This window comes from Antedon bifida, chromosome 8, assembly GCF_963402885.1.
Source record: "Antedon bifida chromosome 8, ecAntBifi1.1, whole genome shotgun sequence".
Lineage (NCBI taxonomy): Eukaryota > Metazoa > Echinodermata > Crinoidea > Comatulida > Antedonidae > Antedon > Antedon bifida.
In genome coordinates this window covers 509,139-535,009 of record NC_136233.1, presented here as the reverse complement: position 1 = coordinate 535,009, position 25,871 = coordinate 509,139, and the positions used below count along the sequence as shown (strand labels likewise).

The 25,871-nt window shown below is 34.4% G+C and overlaps 1 protein-coding gene across 1 annotated transcript; it reads right to left on the bottom strand.

The window, feature by feature from the left end:
* Positions 1-589: 589 nt before the first annotated feature.
* LOC144849470 (multiple epidermal growth factor-like domains protein 8) lies at positions 590-24,592 on the bottom strand. The gene is made up of 40 exons (XM_078706387.1): positions 23,919-24,592; positions 23,410-23,573; positions 22,546-22,761; positions 18,996-19,170; positions 18,633-18,730; positions 18,020-18,239; positions 17,705-17,888; positions 17,459-17,601; positions 17,102-17,242; positions 16,630-16,798; positions 16,297-16,375; positions 16,053-16,194; positions 15,739-15,905; positions 14,575-14,781; positions 13,569-14,356; positions 13,037-13,285; positions 12,547-12,704; positions 12,231-12,441; positions 11,817-12,036; positions 11,367-11,499; positions 10,873-11,096; positions 10,411-10,646; positions 10,019-10,208; positions 9,733-9,895; positions 9,375-9,538; positions 8,961-9,105; positions 8,533-8,776; positions 8,095-8,230; positions 7,689-7,890; positions 7,224-7,444; positions 6,621-6,879; positions 6,180-6,348; positions 5,573-5,768; positions 5,162-5,326; positions 4,638-4,765; positions 4,311-4,437; positions 3,922-4,024; positions 2,962-3,710; positions 2,387-2,647; positions 590-1,908 (listed from the first exon to the last, which is right to left on the bottom strand). Exons 1-40 carry the CDS (start codon positions 24,220-24,222, stop codon positions 1,894-1,896), a joined length of 8,265 nt encoding a protein of 2,754 aa, XP_078562513.1. The 5' UTR covers positions 24,223-24,592; the 3' UTR covers positions 590-1,893.
* Positions 24,593-25,871: the final 1,279 nt, after the last annotated feature.

Here is a 25,871-nt window from a genome sequence, read left to right as displayed (position 1 = left end):
CATTTCTTTTTGATATATCACATATTTTGTCAATAAAACAGTTTTGTAATTATTAGACCTCTAGGCCTTATAGGTAAACTCGAAACCTGATATATGCATGATCGATATTAAGTTTAAAATGTAACCAATATACATACATTGTTAGGCTTATCTATTTATATTAGATGTAATATTATACTAATACAGAAGCAAGGAACGATCGATTACCCAATCCTTCTGTGAGAACAATTTCATACATTTATTGTATCTCAAAAGAAACGTGCGTACTATGAATAGAACAGCCGCGCGGGTATCCGTTAGCACGCTTCATCCCGAAATCGTCATAAATACCGTGTCGGTTACGATGGCTCTCCGAGAGGGATTTGGAAGATAGACGCATGCGTACCTGCTGTACAAGCTGACGCTTTCGATTCACGCGAACAACTTCGCCTAGTGGAAAATCGGCATAATTTACGACCACCGCGCGGCGGCAAAGACAACACCACTCGTCAACAATAATGACGATGTTTACAAATTGAAACTATTAGTATTAAAAATTAGAAACACTCAAAGTAAAGAAGGCAGTCTCCAACAGCAAATGTTTGTTTTATAGAAAAGTATTTATTTGATAAAAAATACAAATACGTCGATAATGTACAAATATGTACAATTAGCATTATTTAGCATTATTAATACACTATAATTTACGTTCCTTATTTATGGTGTTTTTTATATGGATAGAGTAAATATATATTTTTTGGATACCGTTATTTGTACATCACGAATGAATAAATTACTACATTATCGTTGATTGGCTTTCAATTTAGTTAGTCCGACCTAAAGGCCGGGTTGAATCTACCAGTACACAAAAAACGCCTATTAATAAACGAATACTGCTCTCGGAATAAATAATGCTTTAGTTTAAAACCAAACAAATCAATTAGTTCTCCGATTTCTATATATTGCGCAATTAAGGAATCAAGGCAAATGGGCAAACAGCACACAATCAAAATAATGTTAAAACATTTATGGTTTGAGAAAAAAAAAGTAAAACATTTCAACGTAAACTCATAAACAACAACTCAAATGCATGGAATTATATTTTTTTAAACATTCAAAAACGAAAAATAACACATGAAAAACATGTACGACATCGGCGGTATCAAACGGCAACACTGGGTGGAATGTACGTGCAATATGGATTATTACATTATAGAAAAATAGCATTCATTGCATGGCATATTTATATTTACATATCAGTTTTTAGTCTTTTCTTTAAAACGAAATTTGAACAATTTTACGAATCAATTACCGAAATCTAATAGAAAAGCATTTAGTTAACGCAATAACAAATCACATTAATGTTATTAATTATTATTATCACAAACGTATATACATATAATACACAAGGTTTATTGAAGTCAACACTAACACCATTCCTTTTGGCTGGATCAAAATGTTTCCCACCAATTTAATAAATTATTTTAATTGTTAACAAGAAAAAATAATATAACAATTTCAGGCTGCATGTTTTTTGACTATAATACCTGAATAAATAAATAAACAAACATTTTTGTTTTAAATTTTACAAAAAAGCTAATTGGATAAATTACAATGTAAAATTGGATGGAATGAAATATGTGATGGCAATAAAATTAAATAAATTAATGTCAATATGTTTTGTCATTACATAAATTAATGACATCCCGTCCATTCTTGGCGCCACCTCTTAAATAGGCCTATTAATCAACATTGGAAATGTTGATATAAATAGGTCTATTTATTAAATTTGAAATGTCTATATAAATGGGCCTATCAATAATTGAGACAATGTATTATATTACATCAAGGTGGTGTGAAACGGAACTTCTCGTCTTAATTCTCTTTATAGCAAGTTTTGCATAAATTGTGTAGTTATGTCTGCCAAAGCTGTCTAGCTATGTCTGCCAAACCTGTCCAGGCATCTGCCTTGTGTGGCAGTGACTAGCTATGTCTGCCAAACCTGTCTAGCTATGCCTGCCAAACCTGTCCAGGCATCTGCCTTGTGTGGCAGTGTCTAGCTATGTCTGCCAAACCTGCCAAAGCTGTCTAGCTATGTCTGCCAAACCTGTCTAGGCATCTGCCTTGTGTGGCAGTGACTAGCTATGTCTGCCAAACCTGTCTAGGCATCTGCCTTGTGTGGCAGTGTCTAGCTATGTCTGCCAAACCTGTCTAGGCATCTGCCTTGTGTGGCAGTGTCTAGCTATGTCTGCCAAACCTGTCTAGGCATCTGCCTTGTGTGGCAGTGTCTAGCTATGTCTGCCAAACCTGTCTAGGCATCTGCCTTGTGTGGCAGTGTCTAGCTATGTCTGCCAAACCTGTCTAGGCATCTGCCTTGTGTGGCAGTGTCTAGTTATGTCTGCCAAACCTGTCTAGGCATCTGCCTTGTGTGGCAGCGCCTAGAATCTTCTGGCACAATCACTTTCTGATTAACAGATTGTATCTGAGGTACTGGCATCTCTTTTGTATGGAATGATGAGGTGTACTGCTTAACAGTTAACAGTGCTGATCCTAGACATGCCCTAGACGGGATGTCAACACCAGGCAGTGTGATAATCAACGTACCAATGTTAGCCATACCGTCATCAACCATCTCAGATGTCATCACTCCGGGACGGAAATTATACTCCTGTAAAGGGATGAAATAGATAATATATACTTTTTTATGTTGATTATTCAATTTTGCTCTATATTTTGCTCTATATTAAATTGAACATTATTATTATTACATTATCCGTTGTATTCAATGTTTATTAATAACTTGTACTCGATTAGAATGGGACTTTATAGAACCATGGTACTAGAAACTTTTCCAATTTGGAATTTATTTTGTTACATACTATACAAAAATAACGGGATGAAAATATATATAAAATTGGATTAACTTAAAAATAGATTATCAACTACTGTATTAGTTACTATTGAAAAGAAATATTGGTTTACCTCTCGTCTTACTAGGGGCGGAGGAGAACTGTCCTTTTGATTTTGTTTTTTAAGCAAAGCCATTTTTGCGATTTCTTCATCTTCATCGATTAAGATCATAACATTCCCGAACGGCCTGCTCGCCATCGTCTCCATTTGTATGAGTCTCTCCTGGTGATCACGATGCGTCTCAAATCTTGTCTTAGCTTGCCAAACAATGACGCACAACGCAAGAAGCAAGAAAAAACACGCCAAAAACACCGAGAAAAACACAAACAAATCGATGTGCAACTGATCCTGGTAATAATACATGATTCCTTGCGTCGTGTTATCACGTTCCGGACTTTTCCCGAGAAGCGTAACAAAAAATTTCCCGGTTTCCAACGGATGGTTCAGATACGGAAAAGTCACCACTAAGCGATTTTGGACATCAAATACGACAACTATGAACTTGGATGTTTCCACCGTTAAAAACGTGTTCAACCCACTTGCAGTTATCTCGTAATATTTGTAAGAATCCGAGTCAGTGTCGCGTCTGCGTCTGTAACTCTGTTTTTCATACTCGACGTTACCATCAATATTTACTGTGTGTATTCCGGTGGTTTTATTGACATCAACGGTGAATATACTGTGATTAAAGGCAACGTAAACATCAAGTTTACCGTATGTGACGTCAATTGTCATTCGGATATCCAAGTTTTTAAACTTTGGTTGAACGGCAAAAAAAGATGATCGGCCATATGGAAGAGGCTCAGAATTAATAGGACATTCTGTTAGTAAAAACAACGATTTTAAGTGTTATTTATGTGTTTTTTGTTAGTTAACTAAAAAAAAAATAAAATGATTGTGAAAAACAAAAGTGCAAAAAAAGAGAAAAAAATGAAACAAAAGATTATGAATTATAAGTGAAGTAATAACTTACTGCAGTAATGTGAAATAAGTACTGCAGCAATTAGTGACAACAGACTGTGGTTAACTTACGTGTCTGGGACCAGAAGCAGTAGTCTTGTTCCACTCTCATTTCTAAGTAACACTGGTGCCCATTGGTTGGTTCACCCACATACCGCTCAGTACACTTGGAACACTACAAAGAAATATTAGTGTTGCATTATAATTATATATTCTTTTTAGGTGCAAATTCTTGTAGTGGAGAGAATGGTGGTTAATGTGATTGCCTTAGAATCCCAAGGTCCAGGGTTCAATCCTTATCTAGTGCCACGGTTGTAACTCACATCCCTGTCAAACAATTCCCTCCCTGAGTCTCAAATGAGACTTATTAGTTATTAGTTTATAAGCACATATTTGTATTTTGCTTTTCGATTTGAATAAAAATATTCTTTAAGATGCCAAGTACATTTAAATTTAAATACCTGATGTTCATAACAAGGTTCCTGTAATAGGCTGTCAGGACATTGAGGCGTACGGGTATTGTTAGCACAGTTACAATCAAGACCAGTCTCCTTGTTACAAGTTGACCAATGACCATTACATTCACATCTAAAAAAAAATGTCGATGATGAAGGAAAAAGCAAAGTGTTCATGAATGAATGCGTGGTTTCCAAAGAATTTAATTGTCCAATAAATATTCATTAGAAATGTGTTTTATATGTACATTATAGGTTGAACAATTACAAGATTAATGTTCATGCATATCACTTCCCTCTGGCAAAATGGATTTTAAAATAAATAAAACATACTGCCTGCATATTCCATTTTGTTTAAAGTATTCATCAATACATGTTTCACATCTTTGTCCGCTGCTGTACCCTGAGCAATTGACACATAATGCATTCTCCACAGGGCCATTTGTGAACGTTTCCTGCACCTAGGTTAAAAGCAACAATTCCAACAGTGAAAATAATATAATATCCAACATTCATGAATATGCTAGAAGGAGGTAGTCTGGTCGAACTTTAGAAACACCACACCCACCCTACCCAGTCATGTCCTAGTGGAAGAGACATTAAACAAATTCAAAAACCAATTGGAGAAACATTGGCACTGTCATCCACAGCAGTTCTCGCCGTATAATCGCACTGATGGAGGTATTCAGAGAGACAAACAAGCTTAAAGCTTAAGAAGTCTTAATATCAAGGTAGATCAAGGTAGATAGGTAGAAATCTTATTTTAAAGCTTTCCATCCAGTAAATATATCAAATCAGTGCTTTAACTAATTGTTTTACAGAATGACAGACAGTTATATGTATGACCTTTGACTTACCAATTCTGGAGTTAGACTCAATCCAGCAGTAACTGTTGAATTATATTCTTGTGATGTTAAACATATATCACTGTTGCCATGGCAATACACGGTGCAGTTTGTGCATGTCCCGCCATCACGCGGATCTCCTACAAACAATGCTTGGCAATATTCACAATTGTTTCCCTGAAATGAAAAAAAGTAATCAAGTCTTACGCCTTGTTTACACTATCAAACTTTATGTGACAAAAATATGTGATGTGCACATATAGTATATGGACATGATGATGTCATACCACCATATTTGGGCACATCATACTTTTTTGTCAAACTCGTTTGATAGTGTAGACAGAGCTTTAGTGATTTCTTCACTTTAAGATCATTATTTAGATTAATGGTATGGATAAAAAAACTATAGAAATGGTGACATACCATTGTGTTATCAGAACAGTGTATACAGTCATTCAATCCAGCCTCGTCATCACCAGAGCAATGACTGTGTCCATTGCAATTACAAGCCAAGCTACAGTCCACACCAACATAACCAAATAAACAGTCACAAACGTCAGGATTTATACATGTGCCATGGACACATTCTGGGCTACACACTGGAACACAGCTATCAGGGCTAATAGAAGATTAAAAGAAAACACATATATTTAAATTGATATTCATAGTTAGATTCAAAGGCAAATGTCATTACTTACACTGTACACAAGAAAGGAAGATAGTTGTCTTAAAATGCTAAAATACAAGGAAAGAAGGACAACATTTAATTTCTTGTACTGTACACAGTGTATAAAGTACTAATTCTAATTAAGGTTACAGTCTGTAATAGTAAGTGTTTCATTGGTTTTCAGCAATTCACTTTACTTATATATTTCAAATTATTTTTGTAATTATTCTGTCACTACCAGCTGGAAAGTCCCATGGAAAGTGATTATGTTTGCTGTTGGGAGTCCCCGGGGTTGAGCATGTGTGATAACACTTTCTGTGTTTGTGAATAAAATCGGTAATGAATTGTGTTTAATAGTAATACCTTTCAGCCTCATATCCATATCTACAGGTACATAAGTAACCCTCTTGTGTGTCATTACATAGCTGTGTGTCTGTACAAATGTTATGACCATTCAGACACTCATTTTCAGGAGGGCATGCCAGGAAAGACCAGCTTACACTGCTGATGTCTGTGTAGTTTGCCATGTATGCTAAGAAGAGAGAATATGCTGTTACAGTCAAAGATATACAGTACAAACAAATGAATATTAAGTGGTGTAAACTAAGTATCTGGGAATAACAACTTAAGGTTCTGTGTATGGTGCTGTGGACGTATTCACCATTCACACTTAAGTCAAATATCACTGAAGAGAACACCTTAATTATTTACTGGCTTGAGTGAAATATTCATGATGGGTGAATACAGCCCCTCATCATTATATTCAAGCACAGAAAGAAACCCAATAAATAAAGAATTAGTTACCAGGCATTTCTCCAGAAGACAAACTGACCACGTTCCCTTGGCATACACCACCAGTAGGGCTGGACAGTCCCCCTTCCATACAAACACCAATACCATTAGCATTATCAACAGAACACCAACCACAGCCTGGAGTACTGATGCAGTCAGTACAGATGGTTAGCATGTAGCAAGGGGTTGGGCAATAAGCTGATTGGTCAGATATGATGGTACCACACTCTCCTGTTGCACAACGAAGCAGCAGATAACTTGGAGACAAACACTGTAATTGAATAAACAAGATGTAGTCATACTGTAATGGTCTGTTCCTAAAGGCTTTATGCCCTAAAGGCTTTTATAGTGAACAGTAACATTCAAACAAAGATTACAGTACTTTTATGTTTACGATGATGTTATCATGACAATTTCTAGAGATAATTTCTTTGATGCATTTACTTAGATTGTTAGTTAAGTTTTCAATATCATTAACTTGAAGTACGACCATGTAAATTTCCTGTGAAGGATGAAATAATTCATTTCATTTATTCATGGTCAAACATAGTAAAATATAGTACATGGTTTGAAATTATTTGATAATAAAGTCCGTCTAAAATAAGTCTGACTTACCTCATTCAACCACCTACTCCAGTAACACTCCTTCCAGCCTCCGTCTGCACCAGTACTATCTAAGCATGTGTTACAGTCACTGTGTTGATGACACCTAGTGGGGCATGCATCAGGTGGGGAACTTTGGAAGACATAGCTGGCAGGAACATAGTCCTTAAGAGATTCTAGAAAGCAGCTCCATTCTACAGTAGGTTCTGTATACAACTGGAATGTTAAAACTCCTGCAGAAAAGGATTTGTTCATTATTCAGAATGAAATTGAATATATATTCATACAAAGAAAATATACATATTTATCTTAAGCTCTGTCTACACTATCAAACTTTAAAAGTGACAAAAAAATTGTGATGTGACCATATATTGACATGACGATGTCATATCACTACCATATTAGGGCACATCACACTATTTTTGTCAAACTAGTTTGATAGCTTTACATAATGCAATGTATGTATGTAACTCTCACCTGTTTGTTCATACTGTCTTGTCCACATACATCCCTTTGACAAACATGTTTCACACTTAGATGCTTCACATATTGTACATCTAGCCGTTGATATTACAATCTCTTCACTAGGCTTGCTCAGACCACAGTGCCGTACAAGAGGACATTTCTTATCCCTTTTCACACACGTTGTTTCTGTGCAGTTCCTGCACCATCTACAAGGCTAAAAAGGATGTATGTGTTTATTATTATCTTGAATGAAAGCACTGCTTCTACAGCATTTATTGTCAAATATAAAACACTACATTGGAAAAGTTTGTTTTTGTACACTACATCAACAAATCAACAAACTAAAAAGATACAAGCACAGTATTGAAGTCATTCAGTAGCAAGGTTGCATGACTTATAACAATTTGAAAATGCAAACCTGTTGTCCATTGGGAAATGAAGGAAAGACGGCTAGACATTCACTACACGTCTGAGCGTGCTCACAAACACGATTAACAATACGGTCGTAACACGTCACCTCACCCGGTACAAGTTCATCAAAGGTCCCAGAACAACTACAAACACAATATTGTTTATAATAACTTATACAGTACAGATATGTTGTCCTCAAAGCTATGCATTTCATAATAGTGGATCTTAAATTTAAAGTAGGCCTTGGAATTACTCCATAAAATGCATTACAATTGGACATATACTATTATATAAAGTTAGATCTACTACAAACTATTTGTTATGATCTCTTCACTAAATGGGAGAAAATCCTATTTTAGTGTGATTTTCTGTTTTTTTTTATTGTTTTTTGCATATATGGAATTATTATTCTGAAAGTGATCAATCAATATACAAAATAAAATACCTTATCCTGCCTGTAGAAGCACATTTAGATGTTGTATTAGTAACACAGGCAGAACATCCTGGGACTTTAACACATTCATCTGTATTGCCATCATAAATAGCACACAGGTCATCCGGTATATGCAATCTATAGAGGGCGCCACTTGTCACGCCATTATAACCACCGTAGACATACGTTGTATTTACATTAAATGCCACAGCGGCTACTGATGATGCTGGTAGAGGTGAACGACCAGTAGTAAAATCTAAGGTATGAGAATAATGAAAATATCAGGGGAAAAAAACAACAAAACCTGTATGTTTGTTGTGTGATGGTGAAAACTTGATGCTGTTTGTCTTTTGGAGTATACTACTATTGAGAAACATTTCTTACTTAAGTACTTAAGTTTGTGCTCAAATATTAAGTTTGAAACTAAGAAACTAACTTACTGTTAATTCCCAGATCATACCAAACATTGCATTGATAGGAGTAAGCCATTAATGTACTAGAAACATTATGTTCCTCAGTGGCACCTCCAATTACCAGCATATAGTCATTCGTGCTAACAGCTGAGTGAAATACATGTGAGAATGGCTGAAACAAACATTGTAAATTTGATTAGTATTATACAGGTAAGGTCAAGCAAATTGTCAGTAAATGGAACTTGAGGTTAAACTCTGCTATCACCAGAAGAATATACTTAATGATAGATCTTCTTTAAGAACCCTCATGATGCAATAGTATACAAATAATGAATGTTAAGGAGTTGAATGGTGCGAAAATTTCATGATGGAATAGTACATGATCTATTCAACCTGTTAATAATAGAAAAACTATTTATAAAAATAGCTTTAGAATCTTACAGCTCTATTTGACTCTATTGGTAAAATGCTCCAGACACCTTCACTAGGACGGAGGGTGTACAACTGATTTGAAGCGTACACTAGATCAACGTGAAATCCATATCCTCCAAAAACATAGAGGGCGCCTGTCTGTTCATGATACACAGCTGAGTGGCCATATAAACCTAAATCGAAATGTAAACATTTTCAATTTATATATTAAAAGAAAACTTTACTAAAAATGTATACAATATATAAACAATAATGTGTTTAAAAAATAATTATTGAAAAACAAATTCGGAAAATGTAATCCTATCATAGTTTTTGTTTTTCTAAATTATCTTAATTCTTAACCCTACCCAATGCTATGGTTTCTTACCTGTGGGTGGTGAGCCTTGCATTGTTCTTTCTTCCCATTCATCTGTTGGTATATCAAATACAAACAACTTCTCAAGAAAGCCATTTTCAGGGGAATATCCTCCTATCAAAAACAGCTCATCATCTACAACAGTCAAAGTATGGCCAGCCAGGGGTTTGACAGCCTATTGGAAAATGATAATAAAATGACTTAGTATATAAATAATGTATATTATAATGTGTAGTATTTTCAAAGTTTGAAATTAATCAGATGAATATATAACATTTAAAGAAGTGAATGAACTGACCTCAAGTTCTGTCCAGCTGTTTTGTTTAAAACCGTAGGCCCAGAAATCGTTTAACACACCAGAGTCAGAAATGCCTCCTGAGATGTAGAGGATATCAGACGTGTAGGCTGCAGCATGGAAATGCCTAGCAGGAGGCTTACTGGCCTGATTACTAACCACCTTACTCCAACTTGAGGTTGTTGGGTTGTACCTTAACAAAATGAAAACAAACAATGTAATCAGGCCACAAAATGAGCTGTTATGTTTGGAAAAAGGACCACACTCACCATGCAGGTATTACTACTGTATGAATGAAACTCTGGTTAGAGAAGATATTTACCAGAAACAAGCAAAATCTATATACCAATAACAAAATAATGAAATTTAAAAAGGAAAAACAAATTAGAACTTACTGCCACAGTGAGTTAACATTAGAATTTGTTTGAAATGAGTAGCCTCCAAAAACAACCATTGAATCATCTCTCAGCACCATAGTGTGACCCATGACCCCTAATGGAAACGAATCAGCAACAGAGTGATTGTGTATATCTGGGTTGAACAGCATGGTCCAGACGGCATTGCTTGTGCTCAGTTCTTCTGAACATGATTCCCCACCAAATCCATTGACACAAACACACAAACCAAAGTTCTAAAATAAAAATGTTTACACCATTCATACTTAACCCCATTGATTACACTTAAAAAATTTAATAAATTAGTTACTCAACTAAACACACTCATTATGATTTGTTTTAATGTCATAATGTTCTTACTGATAATGCAGTGGACGTATGATTAACTTGCGATCTTGACAGACATTTTGAAAAAATATCACTGGAATGTATTTTACACAATCAAGAGATCTTTCCACCTACCTCATTACAAATCCCTTGACTTCTGCTATAGCTGCAGTTCAAAGGGCAAAGCTCAAGTTCACAGGTCACACCACCAAATCCAGTTTGACAAACACATTTCCCATTAATACACTCTCTATTACCATGACAACCTGATGGGCATTCATGCACAGTAACCATTGCTTTAAAACCACTGGAAGGTGAGCTGCTACTTGTGTCAGCCTCAAATATGATGGTCATGACACCTAGAAAAGATGAATCAATAAATAATAGTAAGCATTCAATTAAACTATCATTTATGTTCACTATATGAACAAGAGGTACTGTTTACTATAACGTTCTGTCTTCACTATCAAACTAGTGTGATGTGCCCAAATATGGTGGTGATATGCTCAAATATGGTAGTGATACATCATCATCATGGCCATATATGGCCACATCACATTTTTTGTCCCATAAAGTTTGGAAGTGTATTAGACAGAGCATGGTGGATGTGCCAACTGCAATATACTGACCTGATGTTGCCTGTACAACAGTCTGTTTTTCAAGTGAGTTTGCTTCACAGAAACTTGCAAGATGAATAGAACCAAAAGTAGAGTTACTTGAAATAGCGCTTGGTAGTCCGTCATACACATATACATAGTCACGCTGTCATCAATAACAGTGAGAATTATTAGTTAGGAAAAAACATGATATTGATCAATAGATTTATGTTAGAAGAATATCTTTTAAAATTGCAACTTTTTGAATGTCTTAAACATGTTAAACAAAACTGAAAAATAAATAAAGAAATATCACAGGACAATAAGATTTATCGCAAATAGCATGGGCGGCGCATGGTTGGAAAAGTTTGGAAGCAAATGTCATGACGTGTACCTACAATGAAGTTCCTTGTGAAATCAAGCTATTTGCAATAAACCTTATTGGATCAGATGACAAGAATGATAAGTAATAATTCAACTTACTCCACACATCAAAGATATCTCCTCAATAGAGAGGGATATAGTAGGAACTGGTGTCAAAGGTGAAGGGTGACTAAGGTCATCAAAAACAGTAAGAATCCAATTACACAATGTTTGTTCTGGATTGGTAGCACCATCCCCCTCATGAGATCCCAATGTTGATGATGTTACATCAGTTATCACAAGTTTCTCTTTGCATTCGAGATAGCATTTACCACCATGACTGTTTAAAAAAAAATGTACATTTTTAATATTATTTTTATTTTAAAATTATTTTTATACATTTTTTTTAAAACTTTTTTTTTTTATTTGTAAATTATTATTTTTTTATTTTTTTTTAAATTAATTTTTTTATTTATTGTTTTAAACTCATTATTATAATGGTTGAATCCACTGTTGTAGGATTTCTAGTCTTACCTTGGATCACCATAATATCCATCCTCACACAGTTGACAGTAATCACCGCCTGTGTTATCTATACAGAAACAAACACCTGTAATGTTGTTACAATCATCCATGTTTGGGTCGCCATGGTTATTGCAAGCACAGTCATGGCAGCCATATTGTGTGGTAGCATCACCATAGCTACCAGGTACACAGAGTTCACAAAACTCTCCCATTGTCAAATCTGTTTGAATATAAAAAGATTTTTAATCTTGTTAATCTGTTAATAAACAGAAACTAATAATATTAATATTAATAATCATAACTTGAATAAACATTAATGTATTACCTTGGCAACTATCACATGACCCAGTCCCATTGATGCATGTACTGTGATAATTACATCCACAACTAACTGAGCAATTAACATCAGTCCAACCAACATCACAGATGCAATCATAAACAGGTGACCCACTACAATGTCCATGTTCACAATCATAGTAGCACCTGTATGCAAATAAGGTTGAGATAAACATTGTGAATACACAAGTAAGTTTGAAATGTTCCTTATATTCTGCCTCATAAATAAACTTCATATACCCAATCTCAGAGAGAAAAATCTACTGAACGTGAAAAGCAGAGATTCCTTCTCTTCCCATAATAATAATATTTATACAGCACATATATCTACAAAAGTGCTCAAGGCGCTTGTGAAAACCATGAAACATATTAACCCATGGACAATAGAGCCTGGTATTGCTGTCTTCAACACACGCCTCATTCCTGTACCCTAACATGTAAATAATACAATAAAAAAGCTATAGTTTAGGCCTACATACGTTCTGTTACACTCAAAAGATCCATCGCCTATAAACCCCTGAAGACACTCGCAATAAAACGATTCATCCGTGTCGATACACAAAGCATTCTCATGGCAATTATCCAAACCTAACCGACACTCTTCTACTGGCGGACATTCTGCGTACGACCAATCAGCAGTCTCGTTAGTGGTGATGTTGTAATCAATCGCAACAAGAGATTCACAAGAGAGTTTGGATGATGGACCAACGAAATCCCCTGAATGACAACTGGAGGAGAAAAACACTAAATTAAAGACTGCAATTTGTGTGTAATCATTGGGTTGAGCCTAATTTTATTTCTAACCAATAACAAACCTACACTTCTACATACTTATAACAATGACAATATATTACTGAGTATAAATCTAGGGGCATGGGTTTGAAATTTGGCGAAAATTAGGAGGTACTGTAGGAGTGTATAGTTCAAATTTAGTCTAAGAATTAGGTCGGATTATACTTGATCACGGGATAACACTTATTCATATACGATATTAACTAAGTATGTACTTACTTTCCAAGTGTTGGGTTATTCTCATTCCCACACCATCCACACCTAAACGATTTTAAGCACTCACTACAACTTGTTAAGAGGCTACAATCAGGGCACTGGCCTCTATCATCATCATGCCAATGTTTACATTGACCATACTTATAGATGGACGTGTAAGCACCGTATGCAAAGCAATGCTGAGTATCGTCACACCAGGCACATTCTCTGGATGAGGTCACACACGAAGAGCAATTGGTCCTAGAGTGACATGGACTTGGACATTGACCACGGTCAAGCAGGCTGTATTGAAATCTCCCTCGCCGTACACATTGTACTTCGGTTGGTAGCCATTCGCAGAACATACTTGATAGACAGTCAAAGCAATTTACATAAACGCTGCACGCCTCGCAGTATTCAGGGTTTGTGATTAGATAAGATGAGTCTAAGCCACACTGATCACTCGTAACGTTTCTTAGTAAACATAGGTTACGATCTGAGCACCAAGCGCAACTGGAATCGCTAAGGCAAGCGAGGCAAGTAACGTAACCATCACAAGAACTACTATAAAACGGTTGTAAGAATTCATCATGAATCTCAATGGATATATATGGTAAAGATCCTATACAACTGGTGCAATCCCAATTTATAGCCACCCATGATACGATAGGTGTTGATGCTACTGTTTGGTCTACTTCCAGAGAGACATAGTATACACCGTCTACAGGTAGAGTTGGTAACACAGCATCACCATTGTGTCGAGTTGCTATAGAATCTGAATTCTGTCCATTATTAACACTTGCCACAAGTTCCTGAAAATCAATACAAGATTTATTTTATCAAATTGTGTTTATGTTTAAGCTGGTCCCCACTTGGATGCAACACAAGGATGTAAGCGCACTGCAAGTGAGTTGACCAATCAATCCATCGTTATTAATGCATACAAGTGGCAAACAAGCTTTAAAGTGAACATGTTTGAACGATATTAATAGATACAAGAAAGAAAATAATTTGATCTGAAGTTTCTTACCTTATTTTCTTCTGAAGCATCAGTGCTGATAGAAAGAGAAGAGGTTGCAGATGATGATTTCAAAGAAACTTTGACATCACCGCCCTGAAGACCAGACACACCAGAAGGATGGATAAATCCACTAAACACAGCCTTCCCTGTTGTTATGGCATTGGGTACATCTTGATTTAACTGGAAGCCTACACTAGTACTGGATAAGATAGAAACCTACCAACAAGAATAATTAATAGTTATTCAAATACTGCCCACCCTTTTTTCAATTAATTCTCTTAATAAATCTTAATTATCTTACCCTAACAACTGATAATTGACTGATCTTTCTCAACACTATAACGATGGAGTTGCCATTTGTTTGTTTGTTTGTTTATTTGGTTTTGTCCACACTTAATTTAAATATTGAATACAGAGTAATAAGGATAGAATGCAAAGAAGTGTGGAGGGAGATCAAAATAAGCTACAAGCCATTCTTTGATACCAAACCACAATCCATCACATCATAAGCATCATCATAATCAAAATGTCACCCAGTAGAGCTGTCACACTACTGTATGAACATTTTACATTGAATAGATACAAAGTAACTGCATCATTTAAAGATGTATTGTCCCTTTGTCAAATTCCAAAAAAATAAAAAATAAAAGATTTTGAAAAAAAGTGGGTCATTTTGAAGTATCATAATAGTTATTAACTTTCACCAAAAATTAGTCGAAAAAAAAATCATTTAACTGAAATACAGACGTTTTTTGGTTCAAAAAATAACTTTGACTTCCAGTCAAAGTTTTCGATCAAAACATATCTCATAATGCAACGGGCTTATTTGGCTACTCTGTATGCATATTCATAAAACTTCCTCGCGATCTGTGTGAAAACACCTCCTCAACCGTGACGAGTTGTAAACAATCCTAATTAGCATCATGCATAATGTATAATCATGGTTTGAAATCTTTGTTTACTTTCGCTCGCGATGATTTTCCAGAAGAAATGTAATCAGGTTAATTTAGCTGTTAATTACGTAAAATTGTTGTTTTTGGCTCGAATTTTCGACTTAGAGTGAATAACTTTAACATTACTTTGATATGGCCAATTTAAATTTAGAATATTCTGACCTTCATTTTTTTGTGTTTCAAGGGACAATACATCTTTAAACATTGAATCTTACATTACCTTGTCTGGATGACTTTCATTAACTGGATATCTGAACTCTTTCCATGTGATTCCGGGTGGCTTATCCAGGTGTCTGCACTGATCAAATGAATTCAGGAGTGACCCTGGTGACTCCCACCATGGTGGTGGCGTCTCACTGTAATTTTCATCACACTGCCCTGAGGGATCTAAAAAAATATTCAAATTGCTTCATTTAAAAAGAAAAAAATAACACATTCAAATCTTTTTGCAACTGTAAATAATTTTTTAATTTAAATTTAGTGCAATGCAAAAAAGTTTTCCACAATGAACTCTAAAAAAAAAAAAAGACAAACCATTGATAGATTGGCAAGCTCTTTCAAGGACACACCAGCCACAAGACCTTCCGTGTGAACTTTGACCCCATATCATGCAACTCTCGCATAAGGTCAACTTTGGGCAAACGCCAGCACATGTTTCTTGAAAGTTTATACAATTCTAGAGGAAAAAATAATAATACTTACTCAAAGTGTTAACCTTTACCACAGTGTCTATTTAGGTTATCACTAAAGTTATGATGTGAAAACCCCATAAACTTACCATTTTATCCCTTTTGTCAATGCACAATTGATCAGTTGCACACCAACCACATTCAAGGTCAACTAAACATGTTTCTTGTCTGAAATGAGAAGTATGATCATTAATATCTTTCCTTTCAACATGCTTTTGAAAATACACTTTGCCTCAATTTGTATAAAGCTCTGTCTACACTATCAAACTAGTTAGACAAAAAAGGTGTGATATGCCCAAATATGGTAGTGATATGACATCATCATGTCCATATATGGGCATTTTTGTTGTCACATAAAGTTTGATAGTGTAGACAGAGCTTTAAAGTTTACATCCTACATCATTAAGGAAGTATTTGCTTACGTTTCATGTCTATAGCACTGTGACATGTTACTGGTAACAGAGCCTGGCATTTTGATTGCAATCAAGTCTTTGAGAACTGTCCCTCTGTAACCACCAGTAACTAGCAACACATTATCACGTACCGCTGCGATGTGGCCAAATCGACCCGATTGTACCGGAAATGGATTCTCTATGAATAAAAAAAAATGGCAATGGTAATAATTCTATAAAGAAAACATATAACGTATTTATCCGAATAAACACCGCGGGCGTTTATTGTTCAGGAGGGTTAGAGGGAGCATTTATTCGAGGAAGGCATTTATTTTTTGGATACAGTAATTGTATCAAAAAAAATAAATGAAATCTACTACAAATTGGAATGTGTTGTAATACAATATAGTGGTGCGTTTATTAAAGTAGATACAGTAATGCACTTTGAGAATCAAGTTTCAGTTATATCTGTTCATGACAACAATTCTGATTTTAAAATTACCTGGAGGAAAGTCTTGTACAATGTCATTCCATGCCACCCACTGATAGCAACCAAGGTGGAACAATAATATCTCATTGGAAAAACAAATCTCAGCCTCTGTTACGCTTGAATTTACTGCAACATGATCATGAACATAGCCACCTGAAATATATACAAATAAATATGTAAATAAATATGCAAATATCTATTCTGGAAAAAGATGGAACTACCGTACCTTAACTCTAGATCTAGTCTCTTTAACAAATATTGGTATTGTTGCCCATTGTATTGTAGTTTTATAAATACTTTTTTAATCTACTGTATTGGACCCACAATGTAAATTGAATTAAAGATAACAGTTGAATAATCAAAACTCACCATAAACCAGCATATAATTTCCAATGACATTAGCCGTGTGGAAGGCTCTTTCTCTTGGTTTGTCACCATCACCTATGTCCAACTTGTACCAGTACAACTTGTCCACATGAAATAAATAAATATCATTGCTTTTTGTGCTTGCCCTAGAAAAGTAAAAAACAAAAATCACAATAAAATTCAATATAAATTATTATTTTATTTTTAATTTATAGTTTATTTTATTTAAAAAAGTTTAAATCTATTTACCTCGCTGTAGTTTTGTGAAGCCCTCCAAATACAATAAGAGAATTAGATTCAGCATCAAACACGCAAGTGTGACCTGTGACCCCTACTTCATGTCCTCCTCTTGGAATGACCTCCTGCCACCCAGATTGACCCGTAAGGTCATAGGTGAACATTTTATTTACTGAATAAAATGTGGAAGTGACTCCTGTAAAAAACAATACAAGCAATTGAAAACTAGTCCATGCATATTTTTTTTAAAATTTATTGTTATGTTTCAGTTTGTTGATTTTTTTATGTTAAATTTATTTTTAAATTTCAAAATCTGTTGACACTAACCTCCAAAGATATACAAAGTAGTGTTATAGACAAGTACTGCTGAGTGGTCTGTGGTTGGTGAAGGAGCTGGTGATTGTGTTGCATCATCTAGAAGTGTCCATTGTTGTGATGTAATGCTAAATTGCCACAGGTCATTCAGTAGGGTACCATTATCTAATGATCCTCCAAAAACAATTAGCGTGTCTTGGTATAGAGTCATTGTATGACCGTATCTTGCAGCCTGAAAGAAAAAACATATTTCAAAATGAATATATACTAAATTTTGCAGTCTTAGGGAAGAACAACTCTGTGCTGATTTGTGCCTCAGGGAATAAATACAGTTTAACTTGAACTTGGGATCTGTATGGCAATTTCAGATTTCGCAAAAAAAAAAAAAAATTAAATGATAGTATATAGCACAAAAGGTTATACAGTCAACTCTCCTAATATCATACACCTTTGCGCTGACCAAATATTTCTGGTTTTCCGGAAAGTCTGGTGGTACTCAGACTATGTTAAAAAATGAATTTGAGACCTTTTGAACCTTGAGAGAAGTCTGGTATTGGGAGAGTTGACTGTAATACCACTGTATTATGTTGACTGTAATACCACTGTATTATGTATGGCTACTTACTGGTTGAATGCAATCACTTTGAAATGTAACCGTTTGCCATTTATTGCTTGTAAAGTTATAATAATCCATACTATCTAAAGTTGTATACAAATTAAAACCTGAAAAAGTAAACAAAATTCATAAGGAGGACATTTATTTGTGTCTGGGGATCTATTGTGTTTAAAAAATAATTAACAATGAAACAGGAAATAATGATTGTGCTGCTAGTATTCATTCATGTATATACATTTATTCATTAACAGTTTAAGACAATTCTAACATAAATTGAATAATCAGAATAAGAAAATAAATGAAACTGTAGGGCCACAACTCAGACTCAGAGTACTTCTTTCAGCTTACAAATAAATAAAAATAAATTCTTACCTCCAAAAACCCAGAGAGAGTTACTGTTTTCATGAAACTGTCCAGCATGTCCAGTTCGACCTTTGAACTCATTATGAAAAGAAGAATAGAGTGTGTAGTAACCAGCCAAGTTGTTATTACTTGATACATTTAGACTACAGTCCTCTCCCACAAAGCCCTCACTACATTCACATACCTTAATAATAAAAAGAAATAGTTAATTATTCTTTCTGTGGATGTATACAACTTCAATTCACTGTATAAAGCTCTGTCTACACTATCAAACTATAAGTGTGACAAAAAAAAGTGTGATGTGCCCAAATACTGTATGGTAGTGATACAGTATGCTTGAATATGATAATGATATGACATCATTATATCCACATATGGGCACATCACATTTTTTTTGTCACACTATTTAAAGTTTGATAGTGTAGACAGAGCTTTAAACTGCATGCATTGTATCTACCCTAGTCTAGGTACTAGATCGAATTTAGTAAAAAGATAAATATTTTGGCATTTCATACGTATAATACATACGCTCGTATTTTCAGACACAAATCGAAACGTTGACTGATGAACTAACATGAAAAAGACAATAAATACTTCTATATCTACCCCACAGGGTGTTTTTAGTGGCATATATACTCTGAGCCTTCAATTCAATATGATGTGTAACTTTAATGTCAAATGTCCTTTATGTTATCAATGAACTCATGGCTTACAATGACATTCAAATAATTTGGTTGTGTTCTCACAAATACTAGAGTTAATCTAGCATAGAATGGTTTTAAGCTGATCTGAAAAGGGAGGTATACAATATCCCCCTAATCCAAATCATAACTCTCTAAATTATGCATCTGTGTCGTTAGTTCCGATATAACTTTGATCTTGTTACCTCTAATGTAATTGATACCACATACATTTGAACACTATCAAGTTAAACCAACCAAAGAACTGTATTTTACTCCAATAGAGCAAAGATTGTAAATATTGTTTGTTTAATACTTATAAAATATTATTTGTTTTACCTATGAGTATCAATGACAATGTAAATTGAGTCAGCACACACAATAATTGATCTGTTATGTTAGTGTAACTAAAATATTAAAATAAACCCAACATCCCTACTCAAACATTGATCAATGTTATTAGTGCTCACAAGATATGAATTTAAAATCAATTGTGTAAACAATTGCTACTAGTACTTTTCAGTTTGAAATAGACAGGATTATTCAATCAATCGTTGCATTGTAAAGCGCCATTCCAACGATCATTGCTCATGGTGCAGTCAAAAAGAAAAATCAGAACAAATGAGTTTTTCAAAGTGACTTAAACTGTTCAAGGATGTCACGTTTTTAATATGTAAAGGCAGATTGCCTAGCCTAGGTCCAACATTACCTAACTAAAGTCTGACATTCACATACTGTACTTTAGGACCCAACAAAGTGTCCCCTTAATAGGGGTGTCCATTGAATAGGGGTGTCCATTGAATAGGGGTTGTGGGCAGTAGTGATAAAACATATATCCCTCATTCATTTTATGGGAAAGTGTCCCCTTAATAGGGGTGTCCATTGAATAGGGGTGTCCATTGAATAGTGGTTGTTGGCAGTAGTGATAAAACATATATCCCTCGTTCATTTTATGGGAAAGTGTCCCCTTAATAGGGGTGTCCATTGAATAGGGGTGTCCATTGAATAGGGGTGTCCATTGAATAGGGGTTGTGGGCAGTAGTGATAAAACATATATCCCTCGTTCATTTCACAGGAAAGTGTCCCCTTAATAGGGGTGTCCATTGAATAGGGGTGTCCATTGAATAGTGGTTGTTGGCAGTAGTGATAAAACATATATCCCTCGTTCATTTCACAGGAAAGTGTCCCCTTAATAGGGGTGTCCATTGAATAGGGGTCGTAATGCTAAACATATTTCCCGTTGTTCGTTTCACAGGAAAGTATTCCCGTCATACATAGGTGTCTAAGGAGGTTTCACTTTCAATATTTGTTTACATATGAGGCACAAACATACATGTTTTTGTATCAAGTACAGTAGACTATCTTTAATTAATAAAACATAATAATAACAGCTCTCTTAATAAACTGCACAACTGTCCTTGGACATCAATGCTTGTCATGACAACCAACAAATCAATTTTAAAGCTTAAAATAAATTAAGCAATAACTTAGCAACGAACAACAAAAGAATTAGAAGCAAATCAAGTGTAACAATTTATTACTTTCGTATGAAGAGAGAAACGCACAATAACAATAGATTAAGTGAAGGGAAAATGCATGAAAACGGAAGTGAATAAAACACAATAAAATATTTACAGTTACTTAGACCTCCTAGTGTAATTTTCAAAACTGCTGTTTTCATAATATTTCTTTGTTTTTTTACCTAAATTACTGTAGTAGCGATTATTACAGTAATAAATAAAATAGAGCCATTTGATTTTATAGAATTGAATGGAATATACATTTTATTTGAAAATTTTTTGTTTGTTTACAAGATGTGTTGTTCTTGCAATTTCTACAGTTGTTATTGAGTTTTAAATTGTATGTACAGTAGGCCTAGATGCTTCTTAGTATTGTAGTTAGTACTGTAAGCCACTTTGTCTTATTGAAGGCCCCCATAAAATCAACTCAGGATGACAGGGCTACCTCATGTGATAAAATAAATACATTATTAATAGCATTATGGAATGGTGTCCAACTTGTGAACAAGTTTTTACACAATTTTCTAAATAATTAAGAAGAAAATATTATTTGCACCTTGAACTCACTGATTATTTATACAATAATATGAGCCATTTATTTAATTAATCTGTGGTTTTAAAAGAAATCTTTTTGTTATTGTTCATTTTCTATTGTTGCCTTTACAGCCACTTTACCTGTTTGTTGAAGTGGTTGTTTGTGAATCATAATTTTCTTTCTAACAGATTCAACAAAAAACATATTGTTACCAGATATCCTATTAGAAAAAGGCTTGAAAAGAAATTATAATAAGTAGACATGCTACAAAAGAACATGTCTTACTGAAACGCTCCAACTCTATAAAAGTTCTGAATAATATCAAATAATGCTATTAAAATGTTTCTGGTCCCAAATATATGTTAATTTTTCACTTTACACAACATTTTTTCAAGTTCAGCATTGAACTAATAATTTGCTTAGTTTGTTGTCTCACAGTAAAGATTTAAAAAGTGTGTTATTTTGGTTCAACACAAAAGTAAATTGGAGCTCATTTAGCTTGGTGGTTAACGTGCTTGCCTTCCAATCCCAAGGTCCAGGGTTCAATCCTGACCTAGTGCCAGGGCTGTAACTCATGACAAACAAACTCCACTCCCTAAGCTTACTTAGACTTATAAAACGTTAATAATAAGATAATTATAAGATAGTTTATAAAAAGCATGATAAATTATAATAAAATAGTTTTTCTATCCTGGGTTGGCGAGTTTGTGCTCGATGTTGGATGAGTATGAAATTTTAAAAAAAAACACAAAAATCAACTAATGTTGATTAATGTTGAAAGAGTGTTAGTAATACCACAAAATGTTACGTAAATATAAACTTACATTACTGGTGAAATGACAGTGTCCATTTGGAGCATTACATGAATTAGGACATTCTACCTGTTGGCACCACTCCCCCGTGTGTCCATTGTCACATGCGCACATGTTATTCACGCATGTACCGTGATTCGAGCAATCCATTACGCAATCTTGAATGCGATAATTAGCTTGGAAGCCTCGCAATATATAATTGGTGTCACTGTACAGTATCACTAACATCTAAAATTAAATTACAATGTAGATAATGATTAGAATAAATATTTAATAAGAAAGGAATGATTACATACTGAATGTACAGTTATCATTAATATTGTACTACCTATATAGGCTAATTGAAAAAAAACAAAAAAACTGGATATTAACAGGATCGTTGAGAAATCTTGTCCGTCATTTGGAATACTGTACCTTCCTTTATGCCCATTGTAAAATAATAGTATAGTATAGTATATCACTGAATGGCTTAGTATGCAAATGTGTATGTTTCAATTTACTTATTTCCATTATTATTTAACATAATAATAATAATAATAATGGAAATTTGTAAAGCGCAAGCATCCGTCTAAAAAGACGCTCACTGCGCTACTGACAACAAACAATATGAAAAAAAGTTACAAATCTTAAAGACTACAAACATTACAAATACGCTACAAGTTTTCTGGATAAGACATGGTGAATAAATGAGTCTTTAAGCTAGACTTGAATGTATATAATGTACTAGAGTTTTGAATATGAAATGGCATAAACAAAAAACAATTATTATTTTAATAATAATTATCTACAAATTGTATTAGTAATACTACATTGATAATTAACTTATTGCAAATAATATAAGACCACTGATAGCCAACTGGTCAAATTGTAGCGTACCTTGCCCGAGCGAGCCACAACAACGTCAGGAATATAGTTGCCACTCAAACTTGCAATGAGTGGACTTGAATGTGAATCGCCATCAAAAACAAACAGAAAATCATAACTGCACTCTGTTTCAAAACTACTAAATTCAAGAACAATCTTGCTGTTGTTATTGGGAGCTGTAGAAAGAAAGCAAGTCATTATTATCTACACTTTATAGGCCTACAGTACTTACACATCACACGACGCTACTGTAACATTTTTCATGTATTGTAATCTATTATTACTCAAATAAATTTAATGTCACAGTAAAATGATTGCAAAAACTTAGGACGAACTCTAAATACAATACTTTTGTCAGTCAGTTTAGTTGTATACATTGTAAAATGCAATTTTGTTCTATTTTGATGTTAGGTCTATGCGATATAAATTGTTTTAAATGTTTTTTGGTGTGCGCCGTCTTAAATTCAAATTGTTTTTATTATGTTTTATTGGTTAAAAATAAATTTTACCAAATAAATTACCTTTTATAAGCCATTCACATTGATGGTTACTGGAATAACTTCCAAATCCATCTGAAATATCTCCCTCAGAAGATGTTAAAATACTTCTACCAAACCCACCGCACTTGGCTTCAACCACAAAAAAATGACTGTTTATTATCAAAAATATAAAACATATTGAAATTAGTTTCTGAAAGTTTGAAAAATGTAACCTTCGATTTTTCCAGATTTCTGTCCGAATTTCGAGACAACAACATCCACCAGTTAAGAATGGCCTTTGAAATGAATATGTTGACATAGTTAAAGGAATAATTTTCTCAACCATTTTGATTTAGTTATTCGTTTGTGCTAGCCTTCATGCTAGGCCCTGTTACATAAACATGAGTAAGTCGAATACTTCAGTTCAAGCCGAGAATTCCTATATTCTGCCCTGGCGAAGTTCACTCAAACTAAACAAAGACGTACCACCACCGCAGAAATGGTTCCACAATTGAGAAGGAGGAAGCCTGTTCATTTGAAGTAACATTTTGACAATTCATCGATGTTTATTGACATGCAAAATATAATAAGTATACGAAGAAGACATCATAAAACACATTAAATCCAGTATATTGATGTAAATCGAGATAAAGATCAATGAAATAACGTTGTTATTGTCCTTTTTTGCCTGGCTCGCTGACAGCCGTCTGCGGAAGCGATCGTAGTCTAGTTACCTCAAGCAACTTTGTAAAACTTCAAAGGACGCCCTCAAAGTATTCCGCTTGTCACACTCAAACCAAAAGACACGAGTTTAGTACTGTATTCTTTTACATTCATTTTTTATGAACAATAAAATGGATGAAAATATTTAACATGCTTTGAAATTAAATAATATAAATACATTGAAATGTGTCTCAAAAGAGTCACTGTATTAATTAAACTATGACATGACAAAAAGTGTTTTTGGCTGAAATTACCACAATTAAACCTATAGCTGAAAATGCCCGCTAGTGGTGATACGTAAAATAATTACTAGGCATATTTGAAACTGGGGTACTATATGATTGAATAGATGATAAAACTAAAATTAATATATGATGTAACATTTGACGTCATAGTGGTCCGATATAGACACTTAACTTCCTATCCGATTACCTCACAAACCCAATGAGGTGTACAATGTACACATCTCTGCATAAAACAACAAAAGTCTCACCCTAGAATAAAACAGCTTAGTCATGTTAATATTACTGAATCATTATAATAATATTTCTTGACAATTTTGCAAAATACGATCAATAGTAATAGAATTGAGTTTATTGTCCATCCATTTTGCGGGGTTGATTTATCGATCGGAATTATCATACGTCGTCAGCTAGGTATGCAGTGTTGTATGTGGATTAAACTATATCAAACACTAATCGGTCACAATCAACTATTAACATATACAAACTCTGCAGGATTCAAGTTAAAACTGAGCTTAAAAGCAGATGTATTGTGAGTATATTGCATTTTTTTTCTTCTTTTATTGTCTAAATCGGTTATTAAAACACTTTTTAATTCTGATGGTTTGTTGTATTACCCCATCATTTTCCATTGCTTAGAAGTTTTCAAAATTCATGTTATCTTTGCAAAATTCTCCATTTTGATGTTTGTAAAGGCGCTACAGAGACGATAATAATTGATAATCTTAATTTAATGTTCGCATTCTTGATGATGGTGATATATAAATGCCTTTGTACTGAAACTAAAGAGACCAGGTCTTGCATTCTTGTGTACCAGGGAAGTGGGGTTACTCACTGAGGAGCCTTCCCTGCTTCCACACAATTACACTTTCCACCACACGCTAGTAAAGAGAGCTGAGTAGCGGTGGTGGTTAATGTGCTTGCCTTCCAATCCCAAAGTCCAGGGTTCTATCCTGACCTGGTGCCAGGGTTGTAACTCACGACTCTCTCAACTCCACTCCCTAAGCCACAAAGAAGACTTAGTTTATAA

What these genes read in the sequence shown, in the direction of transcription:
- LOC144849470 (XM_078706387.1), bottom strand. Translation starts at nt 24,222, where the DNA reads ATGGTTGAGAAAATTATTCCTTTAACTATGTCAACATATTCATTTCAA. An exon ending in CAAAATGGAATATGCAGGCA is followed by an intron (nt 4,438 to 4,637) that starts GTATGTTTTATT and finishes ATTTTTTTTTAG; the next exon opens with ATGTGAATGTAATGGTCATT. An exon ending in CGCCCCTAGTAAGACGAGAG is followed by an intron (nt 2,648 to 2,961) that starts GTAAACCAATAT and finishes ATCCCTTTACAG; the next exon opens with GAGTATAATTTCCGTCCCGG.